This window comes from Scardinius erythrophthalmus (genome assembly GCF_964197995.2).
Source record: "Scardinius erythrophthalmus genome assembly, chromosome: 8".
Classification (NCBI taxonomy): domain Eukaryota; kingdom Metazoa; phylum Chordata; class Actinopteri; order Cypriniformes; family Leuciscidae; genus Scardinius; species Scardinius erythrophthalmus.
Genome location: NC_138228.1, coordinates 30,819,434 through 30,841,183, shown reverse-complemented (window position 1 = coordinate 30,841,183; position 21,750 = coordinate 30,819,434). Strand labels below are relative to the sequence as shown.

The 21,750-nt window shown below is 38.7% G+C and overlaps 2 protein-coding genes across 4 annotated transcripts in view; one reads left to right on the top strand and one right to left on the bottom strand.

Moving 5' to 3' along the window:
- The window catches only part of dhx36 (DEAH (Asp-Glu-Ala-His) box polypeptide 36), a 237,501-nt gene extending 233,092 nt beyond the window's left edge, over window positions 1-4,409 (top strand). For both annotated transcript variants that reach the window (XM_081372075.1, XM_081372074.1), the window contains exons 24-25: window positions 3,633-3,785; window positions 3,891-4,409. In XM_081372075.1, coding sequence (XP_081228201.1) covers window positions 3,633-3,785; window positions 3,891-4,058 — 321 coding nt within the window. In that variant the 3' untranslated portion in view covers window positions 4,059-4,409. The remainder of the gene's footprint in view (window positions 1-3,632; window positions 3,786-3,890) is intronic.
- A 259-nt stretch (window positions 4,410-4,668) lies between these two features.
- LOC308694513 (rho guanine nucleotide exchange factor 26-like) overlaps window positions 4,669-21,750 on the bottom strand; it is a 125,084-nt gene continuing 108,002 nt past the window's right edge. For both annotated transcript variants that reach the window (XM_081372076.1, XM_081372077.1), the window contains 3 exons: window positions 6,917-6,984; window positions 6,508-6,609; window positions 4,669-4,947 (listed from right to left, as the gene is read on the bottom strand). In XM_081372076.1, the coding sequence (XP_081228202.1) occupies window positions 4,805-4,947; window positions 6,508-6,609; window positions 6,917-6,984 (313 nt within the window). In that variant the 3' untranslated portion in view covers window positions 4,669-4,804. The remainder of the gene's footprint in view (window positions 4,948-6,507; window positions 6,610-6,916; window positions 6,985-21,750) is intronic.

The following is a 21,750-nucleotide window of genomic DNA, read 5'->3' as shown; positions in this document are numbered from 1 at the left end:
TAAACAAAATACAAATATAAATACAATAAAACATAAATACACGAGAAATAAAGCAGTGCTTTATGTTTTTCTGGTAAATTAACTGTATTAAGTATTAATACAGTTTATCTTTTGACAAAACGTGATTTTTCTCTTTCTCTTTTGTTGTTTGATTAACTTTGGTGACAAACAGCTGCAGGTATATTGGGTGCTGTCCCTTTAAGACGAATGCACGTATCTAATACCGGTAATGACACGCATCCGTTTTATTTTGACTGCGTTTACGGGGAAACTCGTTGAGACGGACACTGGCCTATTTTTTCGTGCACATGTCTGTTCAAACACAAATAGATAAGAAAGAAAAGGGAATTCGGTGTTCACGAACTTCACGTGCTGTCTGCGACTGCGTGGCTCTGTGCGCCGACAGACCATCTACATTTGGTTGTTAAACATAATATAGCCTGATACAGCAAAGACAACGTCGGCAGTATTGACGGCAAAATAGGCTACATAATATTTCGTTCTGTAGGCCTATTGACAGGGGCAATATTTGAAAATCGATAATTAGGCCTATTTTTTAAATTACAATTATATATGCATTTGTCAAAACCGAGAGACTTTCAAGCATCAAAATGTAATTTATTAATATGTATTTGCGCCTTCTATTTTGTCTGAAAACTTCCAACACTCTTGCGTGTCGCGTGATAAATAGGCGTCGGTTGCGGTTCTATTTCTAGCACGCGGTTTCGGCGCGGCTCGAGAAGTGTGTGTGTCACGCAGGCATTGTGCTCTAACACAAGCTCTAACCAGTTAGCATGAGAGCCGACATAAAAACGGACACTCCACGCCACGCAGAGAGAAATGTGATGCAGTGGCAGATCCAGAGTGAGACAGAAACACTAGTGGTTCACGCTTGCGCACATACTGCTGGTTTGGCGCAGTGTTCTGATTCGCTTATTTCCTATTTACTTGTTGGTGGACGCAATCCAGAATTACTGTTGGTTAAATTATAATCAGACCCTCTCAACCCCCCCCCCCCCCCTCCTTAAAAAAAAAACTCTTCGGGATCTGCACGATTCACACAAGTCACCCAAACTGACGTGAAAAAAGCGGGAGGCGCCGAAAAGCGCGCTGTTTGCACCCCTGAAACCACCTTCCACAGTTCCTCCTGAAGCAAAACAACAAGCTTATGCGGCGTACACGTAACCGTCATTACGAGATGGCAACCCGTGGCGTTCTCAGAGCTGTTCACGTCCTTAGACTCGGATTTAAGCGTTTTTTAGGTCATTTAATGCCGTCTCTGTGCTCTGGCTGTGTGTAACCAATGTGTTTTGGACGAGGCATGGCTTTGGAGACGCTCTGAAGGGAGGGCAGGATCTAATGCTTTTAAAGCTAGCTTTGCTATTGCTAGCCTCTCCGGAATTGCCTACCCTGGTTTAAACAATGAATTTGGATGTTGGATGGGATTTGCGTTGATCTGAAGTAATGCTATGAAGCTTATTATTTTATTTAACCTAATTATAATATTTACAGATCAAACCCTGTGTCCCTAAAAGAAAATATTTAGAGTTTTTTTCTAACAAACAAAAAATCTTACTTTATGAAATATAGAGAACTTTTTACCTTTGAGGATGTCCCCAAAGTGAAGTTTTGTTAGCTTTAGTTTAACAAAACTGTCCTCTGTAAACTCATGCACATACACTTGTGCTGTGTCTCCATTTGCTCATATCAAAGGAAAAGACTACTGTATATCAATTTGTTAAAGAGCTCTGTGTTTAGAGGTTGTGTGTTTGCAGATTAATGCCGCCCCAAATTTAAGTCCATCTTTCATTCAGTTTCTTTGTGCCTTTTACTCAATAGCCTCTCAAAAGAGATCAAAGCTCCTTACCAAATCAAGGAGTATAATTTCTGCCATATCTCTCCTTGCTCAATGAGTCTCACACACGCACAGTTGCACCTGCGGCTGTTTTTGGCAGAAAAATTACTATTTTAACTATTTGGTGACTATCTGTCACAGTGATGCAGATTGAAAAGTCCTGTCCTGTGCAGCAGTGTCCCCAGGGTGAGACCTGGCTCTTATTGTCCTTTTCCGAGAAAGCAATACTGGAAATGGAGAGTAAGAAATCAACCTGTGCTAACACTAAAGTCACTCATATCTTTGGTTTTAATCTCTGTTTTTAGTTTGATGTGAAATCAATAATTCATGCTTATTTATTTAATTGGTTCACATTAGAGTCCTGACCAGGTTTAGTTTGCGATTAAATGATGGAACATTGTTGCTTACTTTTTTTCTTTTTCACCTAGTCTTTCTTTCTTAGCAGTTGCATCGCTCCTTCATAACGATGCAGAAACATGGGTACAGAGTTAAAAAAATCACATGTAGAGGAGGAAAAAGATTGTTAAGAGTGACAAGGGAGACCCCTAAAGAAAATTGTCGGATAGTGAGATTGAATTTTTAACTTGCTTCACTTTTTATGACGTCCTGAGCAATCCAGTCATTTATATAGATCAGTGCTCAATACTGTGTTCAGCAAATAAAGAAGGGAGGAAGTGCCAAAGAAATGCTTTTCTTCCTCTCTCTTTTCACATGCATTTACACCATTCTGTTTCTGCGTATGGGGATATAAGTCACCCTGCCGCAGGACATTTTCACTCACAAACTCACAGTCTATTTCTCCACTCGCTAATGGAGCGGATTACATTTAAGCACATAGACAGCCTGAAAAAAAAAATCTAAATTTTCTTTTGCATGGATGCAATTCTTTTGCAATTTGTTTGCTATTTGTACATTGGGCTAGTTTTGCAAAACTACAAACAGCATATTGAGTAATGCTTGATACCTGCAAAACTACAAACAGCTTACTGAGTAATGCTTGATACCTGATCAAGTGGGTCAGTGACAAAGTTCAAGATCAAAGATCTATTTTAAAACTCTTGGTAACTCATTCTTAGAAATGTAATCTGAAATGTAATGTATTCATCTTGATTTGAAAATGAATACACTACTTTTCTAGAAATGACTTTAAAGTCAAGTGGTGTAATATTTCCTCATACACTCAAATTAATTCAGGGTATTATTCTGAATTATTACTAAAAAAGTATTACTAACACTTTATTTTACAGTGTCCTAGTTACATGTACTTGCTGTATTAGTAAATTATGTATAATTACAAGCAACTAACCCTAACAAAACCCTATTCCTAACCCTACCCTATAGTAAGTACATGTTGTTAATTGATATTATGTAAATGTATAATTACACCTTAACAAGGACACCTAAAAATAAAGTGTAACCAAAAAAGGGAATTATAATAAAGAATTATGAACTTTAACCCTTAAATATTATGGTTAACTTTGATTTTTAGCTTTGGCATTTTTTTTTTTTTTTTGACAACCTAAACTTATGTTAAAGAAAGATCAACATTTGGATATTTTTTATTTATTTATTGAGACTTTTTTTTCTTTTCTTTTTTATAAGTTGTAACCACCTTGACATTATTACATCACATATATTTTGTAACATATTCGCATAACATTATAATATACATCATTTTGATGTGAGGTAAATTGATTTATATATATATATATATATGTGTGTGTTTTGGGAATAAAAAATAAAAAAATTAAAAATTATTTTCCTTCTTTTTCAAAAGATCTTCCTCTACGACTGCACCGAGGTGTCTCCATTTTCATTGCTGTTCTTCGGAGGGGATATTTCCATCCAGAGGGACCAGGACCAAGAGACCATCGCCGTGGATGAATGGATTGTATTTCAGTCCCCGGCGCGCATTGCTCACCTAGTCAAGGTTTGTGTTAATTTGACATGTTTTTGTTTTATATGCCACATGTGACTTGACAGGGCACTCAGTGATGAATTGCAATTATATTTCAAATGTATTCTTTAAATTTAGGAGCTGAGGAAGGAGCTGGACGTGTTACTGGAGGAGAAGATAAAAAGTCCACGTCCTGTGGACTGGAATGACCGGCAGTCTAAAGATTGTGCCGTCATCTCTGCCATAATCGACCTCATCACCACACAGGAAACCCCTGCTGAAGAGCCCAGGAGAGGCAGCCAGTGATCGCAACCACCAGCAGCTTATTTATTTCAATGACATTTAGCTGCCACAGAGAAGACTGGTCTGCTCTCACAGATCTTTTTTTTTTTTTTTATCAACACTTGCAAGTGTTGGAGTAAATATTACAAACATTAAAGATAAGAGAACTATTTTGTCACTTCTTTTTTATTTTAGCGTTGGCTTGAGTTATTGTATGCTTCTTTACAGTAATTCATTAAATTTACCATAATGTAATAATCCATTTGTCTTATTCCATTAATAATCTCACTTTAAACACACATACATATAGGTCAAGTGAAAGTTTAAGGAATTAAATATCTTTACTCTTTAAATGCACATAAAAACATCTTGAATATGAATCTATATACTGATTATTTCTATTGATTAGTTTACAAATTGAGTATATCTGATACATATTTACATTTGGCATGATACATGTTTACACTTTCCCTGAGAGACAATTAATGAGAGTGAATAAGCGAGTGAACATCTCTGTGTTAAAATGTTACTAGCTCTTAACAGTGAACCAGGAGGACAAAACAAGAAAAACCCTCTCATATTTTAAAATGAGCCGAGCTCAGTTTATGATCACATAAAATCACTGTTGAATAAAGCAGAATTCCATATGGTGTGTATTTTATCCTTTGTATCCCCTTTTGAAGCAACTAAAGCAGTTACTGCACTGTAGTGTTTTGAGTTCATCCACAGTTTTATCATGTGCTGCGCATTCCTCAGGAGGAGGTAATGTCTCAGACATTGGTCTCTAGGCTTTGCAGACGGTCCATCCGCTGCATGTTTTTCTCGATGGTCGCCTGACAGGTGATGAGTTCAGCACACTCGGCTAAGAACCAGCCCCTCTCTCCATCCCGCAGACGCTCTCCTTCATACCAGCCTGAAACCACAGACAGACATCAATTGAGATTCTTGTGTACACAAACCAGACACTGAACAAAGAAAAAATATTTGACTACAAATAAACTAAATCTGCTGTCGGAGCCATGGCTTAGTGGACAGTAACATGAATGTGCCATTTCTTACAGCAGTTCCCCCTTATTTCCCTTGTATTGCACACTTTCTCTCTTTTTTGCCAGCTTCTTTTATAAAGAACTAAACAAGAGTCTAGAATTTTGCATGAAACTGGTTAAGAACTTTGCAGCTGTGAAGTTTTAAGAGTCAGGTATCAATTTGATAAACTGAAGTAGTGCTGAGATAAACACTTTCTACTTCAAATTGCTCTCCTTTGAGTATTGTGGTGAGCTTTTGGAAAGGATGAAATGTTTAAAAATAAAACGGCCTGCTTTCATCTGTCTTTTGTATATTTAATGGCTATTAAAAGATTCAAGGGGCCTTAGAAGCCCTATCCCATGAGCCCTGGCCTTTCAACATGAAAGCCAACCAATGAGCAGCAACCAGAGCGAGACCGTCGTTTGACCCTCTGACCAGCACCATCAAAAATGAGACCTTCAGCTGAGCCTCACATGAAAAGACATCCCTGTGGTTACAGGACTACTCGGTCTGGGACAATAGTCATTATCCAATAACCACAGAACTGTTCTCTGAAGAACTTAAATCTGACCTCTTGCTTGTGTTTGTGTCGAGAATTTAGAAAATAGAAAGTACCAACTTAGTCAGCATGAAGAAAGATTCTTTAAAGCAGTGATTCTCAACCTTTTTGACTCCAATTACTTTTTGACTCTTTTAATTTGAATGAACGGAAGTTAATGCATACATCCGCACGAACATCCACACGCATTTTGACAGTTTTTTTGTTTGTTTGTTTTTATGGGGAGACATTCTAATCTTTTTTCCATCGCACTGTGAATAAAACTGGCCAACCAATAAGAATTGCAATTTTGGTCATGTGCCTGTTACATAAAACTATAATTTGGTGGCATTCACAAACAGACTATTTTGCTGTGACAGTAAATACTAAAGGAAGAATCCAGATCCAGCTTTCTTTCTCTATACTCTTGGATTTGGTGTAGTTGTATAAACATCATAGTAAATAAAAAAATCTGAACCGCTGTTTGAGAACATGTATTTGTTTGATGATGTTTCTTCTCTGTGCAGTGTCAGAAATTAAAAGTTGTGCAAGTTGCTGCCCTTGTGTGTGTGTGTGTGTGTGTGTTTTTTTTTTTTTTTTATTACAACATTTTGAACAATGTTGAAACACAAAGACAATTATGACAAATATCAGTCATAGCAAATCAAACATCAGAATATACATTTGGTGTATATTAGTGGATAACATTGTACATTGTCCTTGTGTACTGCTGTATTTCTACTTTTCCGTAGTGCCACCCACTCTCAAATGCATTTTCATTCAGTCAGTCTGCTGCTTTTTTTTATTTTGCATTGATTTGAACAGACATATTGAATGCCAAAATCAGACTGAATTATCGTTTTGGTGTGAAGAATGAGAAGAATGGAAGAATAAGGGGGGTGATCTCACCGTCCACTATCTGTGACAGCAACACCACATCAGCAACCTGTAGAGAGAGCTCATCCGGCTGCCTGGCTGTGTACGTCCTCGTCACCTCCACCTGCATGGCGTCTAACACAGAAATACACACATTTATCACTTTAACAAAAATAAAGTGACAATCTAGTCCCTAGATATTCCTCCTTCGGTGTAATTTTCATGTATCGTTTTACTATCCACCTGGCAAAAATCATATAGAAAATTAATACTACACTTCTCACAAAGCAGCAGATTTGAGGCATCATTCAGGAAAAACACAGTTTAGTAATTGTAACATCGATTGTAACCAGCGACTTGATTAAGCAGTAGCTGAGTAGTGTCGCTGTAATACTCCATGGCCAGAGGGTGGCACTGTTTCACTGAAACTGGTTATACTCACTCATTCTGTCATTCTTGTTGTCACTGTTGTTCCGTCCCAGAGCGCTGATCCACCGGGCTCTCTCATTACTGTCACCAAAAAAAAAAAATATATATATCTCATAACCACTGAAGCAGTTTTTTTTGCACTTATTTTTATGTGGTCTTATTTGGTCAGAATGAATCCAATTGTGAAAACCAAACAACACAGATCATCTTCCTTTTTCACATTCCTTTATTGTTCTGGACCATTCAAAGACACACACCCCCAAACTCAGGTACAACAGCAGGTAAGGTTACTAGGAGAAACCTGACCTCGGTGCTTGAACATTCAGTACAAGAAGCATCTGTTCGCTCTTGTAAGCTCTTTTGTGTTTGTTCAGTTTCAGTGTGAACATTCAGCTACTTCCGTACAAAGAAAGAAAGAAAGAAAGAAAGAAAGAAAGAAAGAAAGAAAGAAAGAAAGAAAGAAAGAAAGAAAGAAAGAAAGAAAGGTCATGCCATAATATTTTACTCTTTCAATCCTTGATTATTTGAGCTGTGACGTACATGAGTCAAATTCAGCACAAATATCCCACACTAAACATTATTATTGTATTAGAAAAGCAGAAAGACACAAGGGGGTCGTCTGTCAGAAACTACTTCTTTGTTTAATGAGATTTGCTATTAAGTTGTGAGAGGAAAATACTGAAAACCAGGGGAAACATTTTCAGAGCTGACCTGCATTCGAGCTCCTAAATTGAGTCAGCCAGACTGTGGGATGTTTAGCACAACTGCAGCGCACACAGATGCCAGTCCAGGCCCGGATTGGGTAATCGGGAGAATCGGGAGAATTCCCGGTGGGCCGCTTCACTTTTGGGCCGGTCGAGGAATTTTTTTTTTTTTTTTTTTTTTTCACATTTCAATGTCACGTTAGTAACATTACACATTCCGCCTTCTGACACTGCAGCGCGCAGCCTCTGCATGGGTTGTACCATGTGAGGGAGTTCTCCCCTCCCCTACTATAGAGTTGGTTGGGTCCACAGCCAGTCTTTTCCAAAACGTTTTAGGTAGGCTACTGCGGCCGCGGGTCCGCGGCATCGCCGGCGCCTACAGCCTTGTTTATACTCGACGCAGCCGCAAGATCGCGAGGCGCGCGCGCCAAAAATGACGTCATTGCGGAGTGGGCGGTCTCGCGCGTTGGGTTCGCAAGACCCAATTTCGCCTGGCGGTGTGCACGGCACTTTTTGTAACAACGCGCGCGGCGCCGCATCCGAAGATGAACGACTTCGAGCCGAATCTGGCCGAGCTCGAATTTTTCACCACACCGGCACCCAGTTTGCAAGTCTAAATGAGTTGCTTACATTTAAAAAATGAGCATACAATAGCATAAAAAGTATTTTTAATGAACATAAAGGTCCATGTTTAATAAAAATGTTCACGAAACTTAATGAAATGTTTAGTGAAATTAGAAAATATGTAAGAGATTGTTAATTTATTTATGTATACACATTCTCATATCCATATATTTTGTTTTATTGTCACTATAATAATCTCAGGGTTTAGCCTACTGGGGTTTACACGATTCTTTCTGTAGTGTGGTATTGGTGGCGGTGTACTAAAATAAACATTGTCACGTGTGTATAGCTTCTTCTTTTAACCGCTGGTTCCTGATGGTTTTAGAGGATAATTACTTGAGTCGCCCCCTATCGATTCAAAGAATAGTACACCGGCGAGCGCGTCAAGTATAAACGCCTCGTCCGTTTGCGGAGGTGCGCGCGCAGTCTGCGGAGACTCGCGCTGCGGAGCCAGGCGAAAGTATAAACAAGGCTTACCGCGCCTGGCCGGCCCTACCGTAACGGTACGCGTCAGGAAGGATGGCTGGGAGGAAGAGGCCAGGAGGTATGGAAGCTTGTTTGCGTCACAGAATAAAACGTTTTAAAAGATAATTGCGACTTTTTATCTCACACTTGCGAGTTTACATTTCGGAATACATCAGAATTGCGTGAAATAAAGTCTCAATTGCGTGTTATAAAGTCAGAATTGCCTGAAATAAAGTTGCAATTGCGTGTTATAAAGTCAGCATTGCGAGATGGTCAAAATTGTGAGATATAAAGTCGCAATTGCGTGTTATAAAGTCAGCATTGTGTGAATTAAAGTCGATTGCTTCTTATAGTCAGAAATTGCAAGATATAAAGTCAGAACTGCGTGAAATAAAGTTGCAATTGCTTCTTTTTAAAGTCAGAAAATACAGAATTGCGAGATATAGTCTGAATTGTGTGATATAACATCGCAATTGCTTCTTATAAAGTCTAAGTGAATTATTATTTAACCTTTACATTATTTGTTGAACTATGGTATTCAAGGGCGTAGATTTGGTTTGAACATTGGGGGGGTTGAAGTTTGGGTCTGCATATTTTTCATGTGATCATGGTATAAATACTGGGGGGGTTGTAATGCATAGATTTAAATATTGGGGGGGTTATCTCCCCCCCAACCCCGCCACAAATTACACCCCTGATGGTATTAATACCAACTACACAATAGTAACAACTGAACTGTTGCTTCATTTTTCCAAATTGGAAAAAGTGCTAATTTGGAATTCCACCGTGGAAAAAGTGGGCCGGTCTTGGGCATGAACTCCAGGGCTGAAAAGTGGCCCCACTCCGGCCCTGTGCCAGTCCCATGTCACGAACTGAGCTGACCAGCTGCATGAGTCATGCTTTGCTCATTCCGGTCCCGTTTACAGCTAAAGGGGTCACAAAGGCCTCCCCTGTTCCATTACCAGGAATCTTAATGAGCGTGATTGTGGAGTGATTCATTCAATCACTAATCACGAACTAATTAGAGTTTATAGAGTAATTAGTAGAATCACTGACAAAAGGGGAGGAAAGAACATGGGAAATCGCATATAATCTTATATAAATCTTAGCATAATTAAAAGATTACAATACAATTTTAATATGTTTTCAGTCCGGATTTAGACCGTACCATAGTACCGAGACAGCTCTCGTTAGAGTCACAAATGATTTGCTCTTATTATCTAATTGTGGTTGTATCTCTCTATTAGTGTTACTTGATCTTAGTGCTGCATTTGACACCATTGACCACAAGACTAGAAAACTATGTTGGCATTAGTGGAATTGCACTAGCATGGTTTAAATCATACTTATCTGACCGTATACCGTTTGTAGCAGTAAATTAAGAGATGTCTCATCAATCACAAGTTCAGTATGGCGTACCACAAGGCTCAGTACTAGGACCGTTGCTTTTAACATTTAGCCAGTCTGTCTGCTTCCTGACCTGAGCCCCAATTCATGTTTGAGCTCTAAGACTATGTGCCATATTACTAGAGAGAAGAGCAGCACCATCCCAGGAGGGGTGAATACCATCTCTTTTTAACAGGTCAGATCTGCCCCAAAAACTTTTCCAATTGTCTATGAATTCTATATTATTTTGCGGACACAACTTAGACAACCAGCCATTGAGTGAGGACAATCTACTAAGTATCTCATCACTCCTGCGAACAGGAAGGGAGCCAGAGCAAATTACAGTGCTTGACATCGTACTTGCGAGTTCACACACCTCTTTAACATTAATTTTAGTGATCTCCGACTGGCGGAGTCGAACATCATTAGTGCCGACGTGAATAATAATCTTAGAGAATTTACGATTAGCATTAGCCAGTACTTTTAAATTTGCTTTGATGTCAGGCGCTCTGGCTTCCGGCAAACATGTGACTATGGTGGCTGGTGTCTCTATTTTCACGTTCCGTGTAATAGAATCGACAATAACTAGGGCACATTCAACAGGATTCTCAGTGGGTGTTTCACTGAGTGGGGAGAATCTATTTGAAGTTGTAATCGTAACGGAAGAGCGGTGTTTTGTCCCGCGACTACAGCGCCTCACAGTCACCCAATTGCCCTGCCGCACGGGCTCTACTACAGCCAGAACTGAACAATGTACAGAGTTCACTAAGCTAGTCGCATCCAAAGCAGTATCTAAAGCCTTTACGCTCTTACAATTAACCTCGATTAAAGCTTGGATGCGTGTCTCTAGTTCTGAAATCTTCCCCGTCAGCTTGACTATCTCCCTGCATTTATCACACGTAAATCCTCTGCTGACGGTGAAGGCTATGCTATACATGTTGCATGAAGTGCAAGTAACAATAAGAGGAGAAGATGACATGACTCACCGTGTTTGTTGACTGACCCTACTCACCTAAGTTGTTTGATGAACTTGTAAAAGGCGCGAGCAAATAAATAAAGAAATAAAGAGTGGACGGATGGCACGCTAACAGGCTAGCGAATTACAAGCGTGTTGTGCTAGCAATAACGATTTAGAATGAAGCTAGCGATGTCAGGTTAATGTGTGATTTTGATTAAAGCTGCCATCTGCACCATTTTTTTGATCATATTCAGTGAAATCGACACTATAATCTGACAGAACAACATAAGGTGGTTTTAGAAAAAAACTCGAGCTTCTAACTCCACCTGGAGCGTGTTATTTGTTTTGCAAAAATCCACCGCTCCCGGATCATCGGGTCCAATCAACGCAGGGGGTTGTGAGATCTGACTGTCAATCACAGGTCGTGCACACGCCATGGTTTGAAGACGTCATGGTTTGAAATCATGCATGGCACGGAAGGTTCCCCTGCTTAAACCAGCACGTCAAGGCCCGTCTTAAGTTTGCCAATGACCATTTGGATGATCCAGAGGAGTCATGGGAGAAAGTCATGCGGTCAGATGAGACCAAAATATAACTTTTTGGTCATAATTCCACTAAACGTGTTTGGAGGAAGAAGAATGATGAGTACCATCCCAAGAACACCATCCCTACTGTGAAGCATGGGGGTGGTAGCATCATGCTTTGGGGGTGTTTTTCTGCACATGGGACAGGGCGACTGCACTGTATTAAGGAGAGGATGACTGGGGCCATGTATTGCGAGATTTTGGGGAACAACCTCCTTCCCTCAGTTAGAGCATTGAAGATGGGTCGAGGCTGGGTCTTCCAACATGACAATGACCCGAAGCACACAGCCAGGATAACCAAGGAGTGGCTCTGTAAGAAGCATATCAAGGTTCTGGCGTGGCCTAGCCAGTCTCCAGACCTAAACCCAATAGAGAATCTTTGGAGGGAGCTCAAACTCTGTGTTTCTCAGCGACAGCCCAGAATCCTGACTGATCTAGAGAAGATCTGTGTGGAGGAGTGGGCCTAAATCCCTCCTGCAGTGTGTGCAAACCTGGTGAAAAACTACAGGAAACGTTTGACCTCTGTAATTGCTCAACAAAGGCTACTGTACCAAATATTAACATTGATTTTCTCAGGTGTTCAAATACTTATTTGCAGCTGTTTCATACAAATGAATAGTTAAAAAAATCATACATTGGGATTTCTGGATTTTTTTTTTTAGATTATGTCTCTCACAGTGGACATGCACCTACGATGACAATTTCAGACCCCTCCATGATTTCTAAGTGGGAGAACTTGCAAAATAGCAGGGTGTTCAAATACTTATTTTCCTCACTGTATACACACACACACACACACACACACACACACACACAACGGTAAATACATTTTGTACAATTAATGCATTTATTCACCAAGGAGGTATCAAATTGATCAAAATTCTTTCAAACTTTCTATTTATCAAAGGATCCAGAAAAAAAAGGTATAACTGTTTCCACAAAAATATTTAGCAGCACTGTTTTCAACATTTATAATCAGCAACAAATCAGCAATTGGGAATGATTTCTGAAGGATCATGTGACACTGATGACTGGAGTAATGATGCTGAAAATTCAGCTTTGCCATCACAGGAATTATTTACATTTTAAAAATATTATCAAAAAGAAAATTTATTTTAAATTGCAATAATATTTCACAATATTGCTGACCCCAACATTTTGTTGTGTTATTTATGCCAAGCAAACGAACATAAATAATCAATATGTGCCTGAATTTTTGCAATGAGGAAACAACACATTATCAACCAAGCAAAGACATCCTTTACACACTCATTGTGCATGTCCAAATATTAAATGTGTAATGCAAACTATGAGGACGTTTGTATTGCTGCTCAGCCGCTTGTGTAGTTAGCATGAGAAGGGCAGCTGTTTATTCACATCCTTGGAATCTGAGCACACATAATCACAACAGGTAGCAAAAACTGCTCCGAATTACACCAGCTGAATTACTCATCTTACACCCAGACACAGTGTTACACATTCCCTGAGTTCATAAAATTTTCTAAATTATTTGAAAAGTCCTGCATAAATAACATTTCAATTAAACCTTTCAAGGTCAAAACATTTGTTTTTAAATGACACCAATGCATTTAGAAAATAGATGGGGTAAATTTTCATTTCATGCCGAATTCAGCAACTCTGATCTAGCAAGCTATATTTGTCAAACACCAGAGAGGCCGGCAGCACCAGGAATGAAAACCTCACATCTCCCACTGTCTGGTCTCCTGCATGCTGCACTGCTTCAACAGGCTTTAACACGCTTCCTACAGCTGAGGGCCAACATTCCAGGCCGATCACCTTTAAAGATTATTTTACATGAGGTAAAAAGTTAAAAAGGTAGGTTTGGAAGTAAATATCAAAACTGAAAACAGAGCAAAGGAAAACATGAAGATGATTGAGGCATCTTCAAGAAATATGCAGTGCTATGCATAAGTTTAGACACCCATGCTAAAGTTGACTAAAAAGAGGAAATCTTTTGGAAATTGAACTTAATGCCTTAATTAAATTTTTTTTGGAAAAATCCAACCTTTAAGGACACCAATTTTCTTTGTGAATGAATAATGTATCATAAATGTTCTTCCTAGAGATTGGCAAGGTTTTATTTCAGTTAGCCTAATAGCTGGTTTGATTTGCATTGAGAGATTATCTTATGGAAAGTACTCCATGCCAATCTCTAGGTATGGTGAAGGCTATGTGATGATGTGGGGCTATTTTAATTCCAAAGGCCAAGGGAACTTTATCAGGATGCATAGTATCCTGGATCCATGAAGTAACTGGCCTTTAAAAATAAAAATATGCCTGCCTCTATGGGAATTTAACATAGGGGTGTCCAAACTTATGCACCCTGTATTTTAAGGAAGAACATTTATTTATTTACGATACATTATTCATTCACAAAGAAAATTGGTGTCCTTAAAGGTTGGATTTTTCCAAATTTTTTAAATTAAGGCATTAAGTTCAATTTCCAAAAGATGATTTTTTATTCCTCTTTTTAGTCAACTTTAGCATGAGTGTCTAATGCATAGCACTGTATATATCTACATTTGGCTTTTTTTTATATTAAGACAAAACCAGTACATTATCTTAATCAATTATACTGCTCATTTAGAAGGCAGAGAGTGCAAAGAGTTTCTTGTAGTTCACTTGTAGCACTTGTAATTCGCTAGGCACCTTTCAAATACCGTATTAATGGTTATTCCTCCTGAAAACTAAAAGAGGCACTAAGTGAGCCAGCAGGAGGGAAGGCGTTGAGATGACTCAAGCTCCTGACAGTGCATAGCCATCTAGCTATAGTTGAATCGTGTGAATATAGTGCTTCTCATCCCCCTTAAGATGTGAAGAAAGGATGCCAGGAAAGAAAATGAAGACAGAAGAATCGAAGGAAATCTTCTTTGTGTATTGGAATATTATTGATCACTCAAACATCACTTCAAAAGGTCATCAGCTGCATTGAAGGGATCTGCCCTTATGTTGTTGAAGTTTGGTTACACTCTTAAAAATAAAGTTTTTTTATTGGCGTCTATATAGTTCCATCAAGCAACTTTAACATCCATTGAACCTTTCCATTCAACAAAAAGGTTCTTTATACTAGAAAAAGGTTGTTTAGATTATTAAAATGTTCTTCACACTAAGAAAAACATGGGTCTTTTAATAACTGTTAGCTGAAAGGTTCTTTGGGGAAGCAAAAGTGGTTCTTCTATGGCAGTCTTCAAGCCTGCTCCTGGCGACCCACTGCGAGGAAATGAGGAAGCATCAATTGAGAAGTAATGAGAAGCACCCATATCAACATTCAAGTGAACACAGCACAAAAAGATGTGGCTAATGACGTCACAATGGGGGTCTGTTCTCCAAAATCCTTTTCTAAGACAAGGAGAGTTGGGGGCTTTCCATAATGATGACATTCTTGGACACCCACCGTGAGGAAGGATTGTGCCACTCACTCATAGCAGTATCAACATGTTATTAGACACTCAATTGGGTGGAGCCTGCAAGAAATGTGGGAGAACTTGTCTTGTGTTGACAAAGGTTCCTCAGAAGAACTACAGTCATGCTGACTCTTCACCAAGAGAAACTGTAGATAAGCATCTTTGTTATGTAAGTGGAATGGCAACATGCTAAGCTATAATTACACTCTCAGAGACAGATAACATGTTATCTCACTCACCTGAAAAGCTCAACTGAAAATGGTTCTAATCCTTTAAAAGTATCTAATGTACTCAGTGGTAAAACACCTTTTTTCGAAGTCTTGATTGTGTTTGTGGGGTGCACTGTAACGTGTTCATGCATCGTTTTGAAAAATTCGCATTATTTTTCACATATTTAACTATTATTCTACACTGCTCTGTCCCTCCTTGTAAAAACAGTCGGAAGATTTCCGGTTTCAATGAAAGTGGACCTGCAATCTGGGTGAAAATAACAGCGTTTCGACAGCATGGCGGCAACGACACTCTACTACCACAACAACTCTTCTCCAAAGCAACATAAAATGGCCACGCTCCCTTTATTTATTGTGTTCCCAGAGGAGGGGTTTATGTAAATGTTGGGGTTAGTGATGTCACTAACCCTGGAGGAATGTCTTGTAGTCCCTACCAGTGAGGTCAATGTATGAACAAACCGTACCCGACCGACTTTTTTAACTAACCTGCCCGCAACTCGGACCGCAAAAAAAGAAAAAGAAAATATTGTACCCGACCCGCTTCCTGTCCCGCATTTTTTAAAAGTAGTAAATGCTCATTGTGCGTCTTGATATAACTTAATATATTCTAATTTTGTCAAGAATTATCGTCAATAAGCTCTAAATTTTTACTAAAATAGTCTAAATGTTTAGTTTTAAAAACAATTTTAAAAAGCTGGCTATGTCTATTTTGATGTTTCTGCGCAAGTTCAGCAGTGAGGTTCGGGTTTGTGAGCGGAGAGCGCATTTCTGAATATTCCGCAGGTTCGCTCGTCCAACCCAGATGCCCTGCTGGTTCAAAAATATGTGGAATAAGGGCTGCCTCCGACAAATTTTTTTTTTCTAGTCGACTAGTAGTTGTTCATTTAAGCCATTCATGGACAAATCGCCCCTTTCTATTAATTGAATTACTTAAATAGGCTATAGCCTACAGGATAATAAGCGTTATGACCGCACGCATAAAGCTTGCCACAAAGAACTGGTTAAAGTAATGATTATGAATGTGTCTAAATTAGCAAGGAGACATTTAATTGTTTAGTAATAAACTGGTGTTTTCTGTGTCGTTGCAAAGATGAAGTTGACATGCGGACTCGCCATGAACGCCAGAGAGAAATGCACATTTCAGATTACATAATCATAGCCTATTTATTTTGGTTTGAATATTTTCGTTTAAAAGTAGACATTTCAAGCTTTCTGTAATATATAGCCTATATTTCTCAAATCTGTGAGGCACAAGCTGAGTTTCGGCGCCCTCCAGTTCACATGCAATGCAAGTGATCGTGCCGGCGCTTATTACATTGTCTGCTATATATTTGCTTCTTATTTATTAAATACAGGCAATTGATTGATAAAAAATCGATCAAAATTAAGATACAATTTACTATTTACAATTAAGATACAATTAAGATACAAGAGGCGCCAGCGCCTCTGCCTCGCGAGTGGATGGTAGCCCTGAAGACGCCTAGCAATGATATACCTTTAGTGGTAGTATACCTTTAGATAAGTTATACCTTAAGAGTCTTCGTAGCGCGCTAAGAGACAACGTTATTGGAAAATGCAGCCCAGGTATGATGCGTGTGATGCGTAATGGAGATTCCAAAGCGCTCTTCTTTGGTCAGAACCACGGAGAGCGATCGCGGATTTACTTTTAACAATGCAACAAAATATTTAAAGAGCATCAAGCTATTAAAATATATATTATGTATACGCACAGATATTATAACAGTAGGCTATATTAGTCAATTTTTTTTATTAGATTAAGCAGTGATTGGATAACGTTTTTTTTTTTTTAATTTAACGTTTTTAATTTAAGGCCCACCCACTGGCCCATCCAAAACTGGAATCCTGGCGCCGTGCCTGGTTGGTCGTGCCAGTTTTGTGGTTATCAAATGTGTAAATAGCATCACAAGAAGTACACATGACAAAGCCAGCACTTTGGTCATCATCTTTCATTATTTCGGCAAATGTCTCCCACACTTTGCTCTTTCTATTTGTGTATTTGCGGAGCTTCCACTCCCCAGTCTTCACCTTTTCTCTTGCCGCCTCCATCTCTACCTGCAGACTGAGCTTGTGTGTCATCTTCGCGCCAGTTATTCAGTCAATAAAGTGTAGGCCTATGTATTTCATAGAAAATTGTGTCTAGTACTATATAAATTACAAAGGTTTAATTGGCATCTTTATTTCAAACGACCCGACCAACCGCGACCCGGATATCATTAAAAATATTTTTGGATGACTCGTAACCGCGGGTAACCGCGGGTGACCGCAGGCACCCGCTCATTTTGGATCAACCCGCGCATCACTGGTCCCTACCGGCCATTTGCTGTAGTCCTAAGAAATTGATTTCTTTAAAAGCAAATATATCCCTTTGTATTGAACTTTGAGCGTTGTAACTTTGCAGATGTTGTTTATGCTCAAACAGCAACATTACACACTAGCTAAAGTTAAAAAAGTGAAATCACATTCAACCACCCCTTTAAAGTAAAACTAGTTTTAGCTACTGTACCTTTAAGATTTCTCTACGTACATAGCCTGTTCAGTTCAATATAACTTGTTTCACTGTGTCTCTAAACCTATTTGCTTTAAAAGCTTGAGGAATGATACAGATCTTTACTGAACAAATAAAGACCTTTGTCATCCATTTAAATGAGTGGCTGGTTTCATGGAATTTCATGATAAGTTCTCAGTGCTCCATTACAAACAAACAAAAAGGCCTAGAAATTACAGTGTCCAGAGTGACTAGAGTCATATCTAGAGACCAGAATATCAACTTGGGAAGTGAGTCCTTTAGACTTGAGGAAGTAAGTGACCACTTAGCAATGGAATAGCAACACACTAAAAAACACTCAGAACACCTTGGCAACCACTTAGTATTTTAACATTGTGATGCTGATATTTGCACAGGCGGGCACCACACACTGTGTCCTGAAATAAGTGTTTATTTCTAAAGGTCAGAGGAGGTGTGAAAGAAGATGATCATGTGAAAATAACTACTGTTTTTGATGCAAATAAATTTGACTAAAAATTAAGCTTAAATAAAATAATACAATGTTACATAAGTGTAGAAAATGTTCCCTTGAAATACAATTCAGGTTTTCTGGCTTTAAAATGGAGGAAGGAGGATTATTTTGGAAAGATGCAAAGCAAAAGAATGATACAAATGTGCAGCTGTTACTGTGCAGCTATTCTCTGTTATTTTTTCCTCCCCTTTCCTGACCTTAGTCCTCAAAACAAGAGCAAAAACCCTGCTGGAGTCTTTCTCTTCACCAAACATGTTTGTATGTGCTCTGTTCGACATGATTAGCTTTTTTAATGAGTAGTTCTTGGCACTAAGTACATCACCTACAGCTATAGTTTCAAACAATCCCTGATTCAAAACCATCAACAACTATTACAAGTGAAAGGGTGAGGTAGATCAGGAAATCCGGTAAATCAACATCGCTACATCTCGGCTTATTTTTGTTTAGTTTACTGGGTGAATGCCTGATTCTTTTCTGATAAATCTTGTGCTGGTACATGCGGCCCTGCAGTGTGATGACTGATGGGGTGCTAAAACACACATGTACTGCTTTTTATAGAGCAGTTCAAATCTGTCATGTCAATTAAAGGTTATGTCAACATGTCTACTTCAGCAGGTTATCTAGCCTCAGAAAGATACAGAATCACTCACATAAGTCATAAGCAGCTTCATTAATGTGTAAGTGTTGTAGCGACTGAGACAAATCAGACACAATTATTTGCCATATGCACACACAAATCTTTAAAAACTTCCATCCGAGAGCAGGGTCCCAACCCCCCAGGCGGGGCGAAAGGGGCCTGGTTGCCATGGCCGCGATCAGATAGGATGTTTTATGACTCTCAGGAATGCTAACAAGTAACTAACTCTGCCACAGATATCAGAACAAACTCTCCTGCATTCATTTATTGATGAACTGACTGACATGAAATGGCATTCCAGAAAATTTTGAGAATGATTTACTGTTGTGTGTTTTGTCTTTTAATAATTCTGTTGATACTATGATCTCTTTGATACTATGTAGTTATTACAGGACCAACTGTCTATGTAACCCCACTTATACCATGTTTGGTCTCGATAAATTGGTACTTTGAAGATCGAAATGATTGTGTACATGATATGCCAATAGCTGTGCAACACATTAGAATTACTAAGAATCTTCCTTAGTAGTGTCATTAAACACCAATCCAGCATGCCAGTCCGAGTGAGTACGCTTAAGACAAAGGCTTGTAAATCCTGGTGACAGAAGAAACTCCCGCCAGACAGTCCACCCTTCTCATTGGTACAGCAAACCCAGAGAGGGGTGGCCATTCTCAGGCTTTATTAGAGACTGACCACAGTGACCGCCCTCTCTTCTCAACGCTTCTCATCCGACAACAAGGCAGCTTCTGCTGTTACTGGGGGAGGGGCTGGACCCCTTCCCCCCCCACTTGGGCCCAGCTCCCGGGGCCCAAACAGGCCTGAGCAATGCCTGCCATGCTTTCATACTCCACAAAGGGAGTCAGACTTTTCTTCAATCTAGAAAACAACTGCAACTTTACCATCACTGACTCAACGATCCACTCCTGGTCTTCAAGCCAGGACAGCAGGCTTCGACTCACAACAGCCATGTGCTCGAAGCCACCATGCTTTTCTTCAAGGCCATAGACCCATCAACGAATCCAATCTTCATCCACTTCAAGAATTTTCCACGATTGCAACTGCCATGCAAGTATTCTTTGATGAGATTGCTATGAAATAAGCTGATGGTTCTTTAATTTCTTTCCATACTGAAATAGATCGTATTCCATAGTTCTATTTCCTGTTTCCGGTTCCACATAACTCACCCCTTTACCTATGCATGTATGTATGGATGTATGAATGTATTTATGTTTGTTTAGTGTTAGTTATGTTTGTGATTTAGTTAATAAAACTTGTGCACAATTATGAATTTGGTTTCTGATCCTCTGTTTGCATACAAAGTCCCTTTTACGATTTTGATCTTGCTACATGCTAATTGCTGTACATAAGGAATAATTATTTTTCAGTGACCATGAACAATACATTTTCCTTAGAATAAATGAATAATCAAAGAGTTCGTTGGAACTGATTAATTGATTGTAATATTAATTTGGCTTACCTCAAAGTTAATCTAATTAACTGACCCAAATATTAATAATTAATCATAATTGGTAATTATGGATTATTATTAATATTTCCCCTTTGAGCTAATATTATTACAGTGTGTTGATGTGAGCACAAGCAAACTCAATGCACTATGAAAGGAAGCAAAAGGAGAAAAGGAAATTATGTGATAAAGTCAGGGTTCCCACATCTTTGACCAATGAATTTACACAACAAAAGTTTGGGGTCAGTGAGATTATTTAGATTATTTATATAGAACACTTTTATTCAACAAGAATGCATTAAACTGATCAAAAGTGACAGTAAAGACATTTATAATATTACAAAAGATTTCTATTTTAAATAAATTGTAATTAATTTCTGTTTTTTTTGTGGTTTCCACAAAAATATTAAGCAGCTATTTTCAACACTGATAACACTGGTCTACAGCCAAAATGATTCTGAAATAAATGTATTCAAACTTTTCTAAATCTGGGTCACTGAGAACAAAAAAAAAATATATATATGCTTAAAATTCTGATTGGATCTAATTTTCATGATATGATATTGGTCAGTATATATGACCCTTGACTTTGGAATGGCAGATCATAAGTGAGTAATAAAAGGAAGGGATCTCAATATAAACCAGAAATTACTAAAATACATCTTTGCCAGGATATATGAATAAATCTATGACTGGGTTTGGACAATACTTGATTTTAAGACAAAACAATGAATGATGCAATCTGAAGCTGAATTGAATATCAATTGCATCATTATTTCTAGAAGTCATGGATGATGCGAAGCTCTGCTGAACAAACTGCCCTATATCAGCTCTAGAAATCATACAGCAGGAGTGAAAAACTGAACTCTGCAAGGCTGTGCCCCTCCAGGAATTTAGTTTCAAACCTGTTCCAACAAACATACCTGTAGTTTTCAAATAAGCCTGAAGGACTTGATGAGCTGGATCAGGTGTGTTTAATTAGGGTTGAAGCTAAAGCTACACTCTGGAGGGCTGTGAGTTTTTCACACGTCATACAGTGTTGTGTGTGTGTGTCACACATGTCATACAGTGTTGTGTGTGCTTTCTTATTTTTCAGTAAACTGAAACTGAACACAGGGAAATAAATATAAGGAAAAAACAAAGGGAACTAGATGAACATAGGTTCAAACAGAGCAGACAGAGTGAAAACGAAACCACATCAGAACATAACAGGATATACACGTTACAGCTATTTTGAATTGTAATAATACTTCACATTACTTTTCTTTTTTTACTGTAATTTCGTTCAAAAATATGCAGCCTTGGTGAGCATAAGATACTTCTTTAAAAA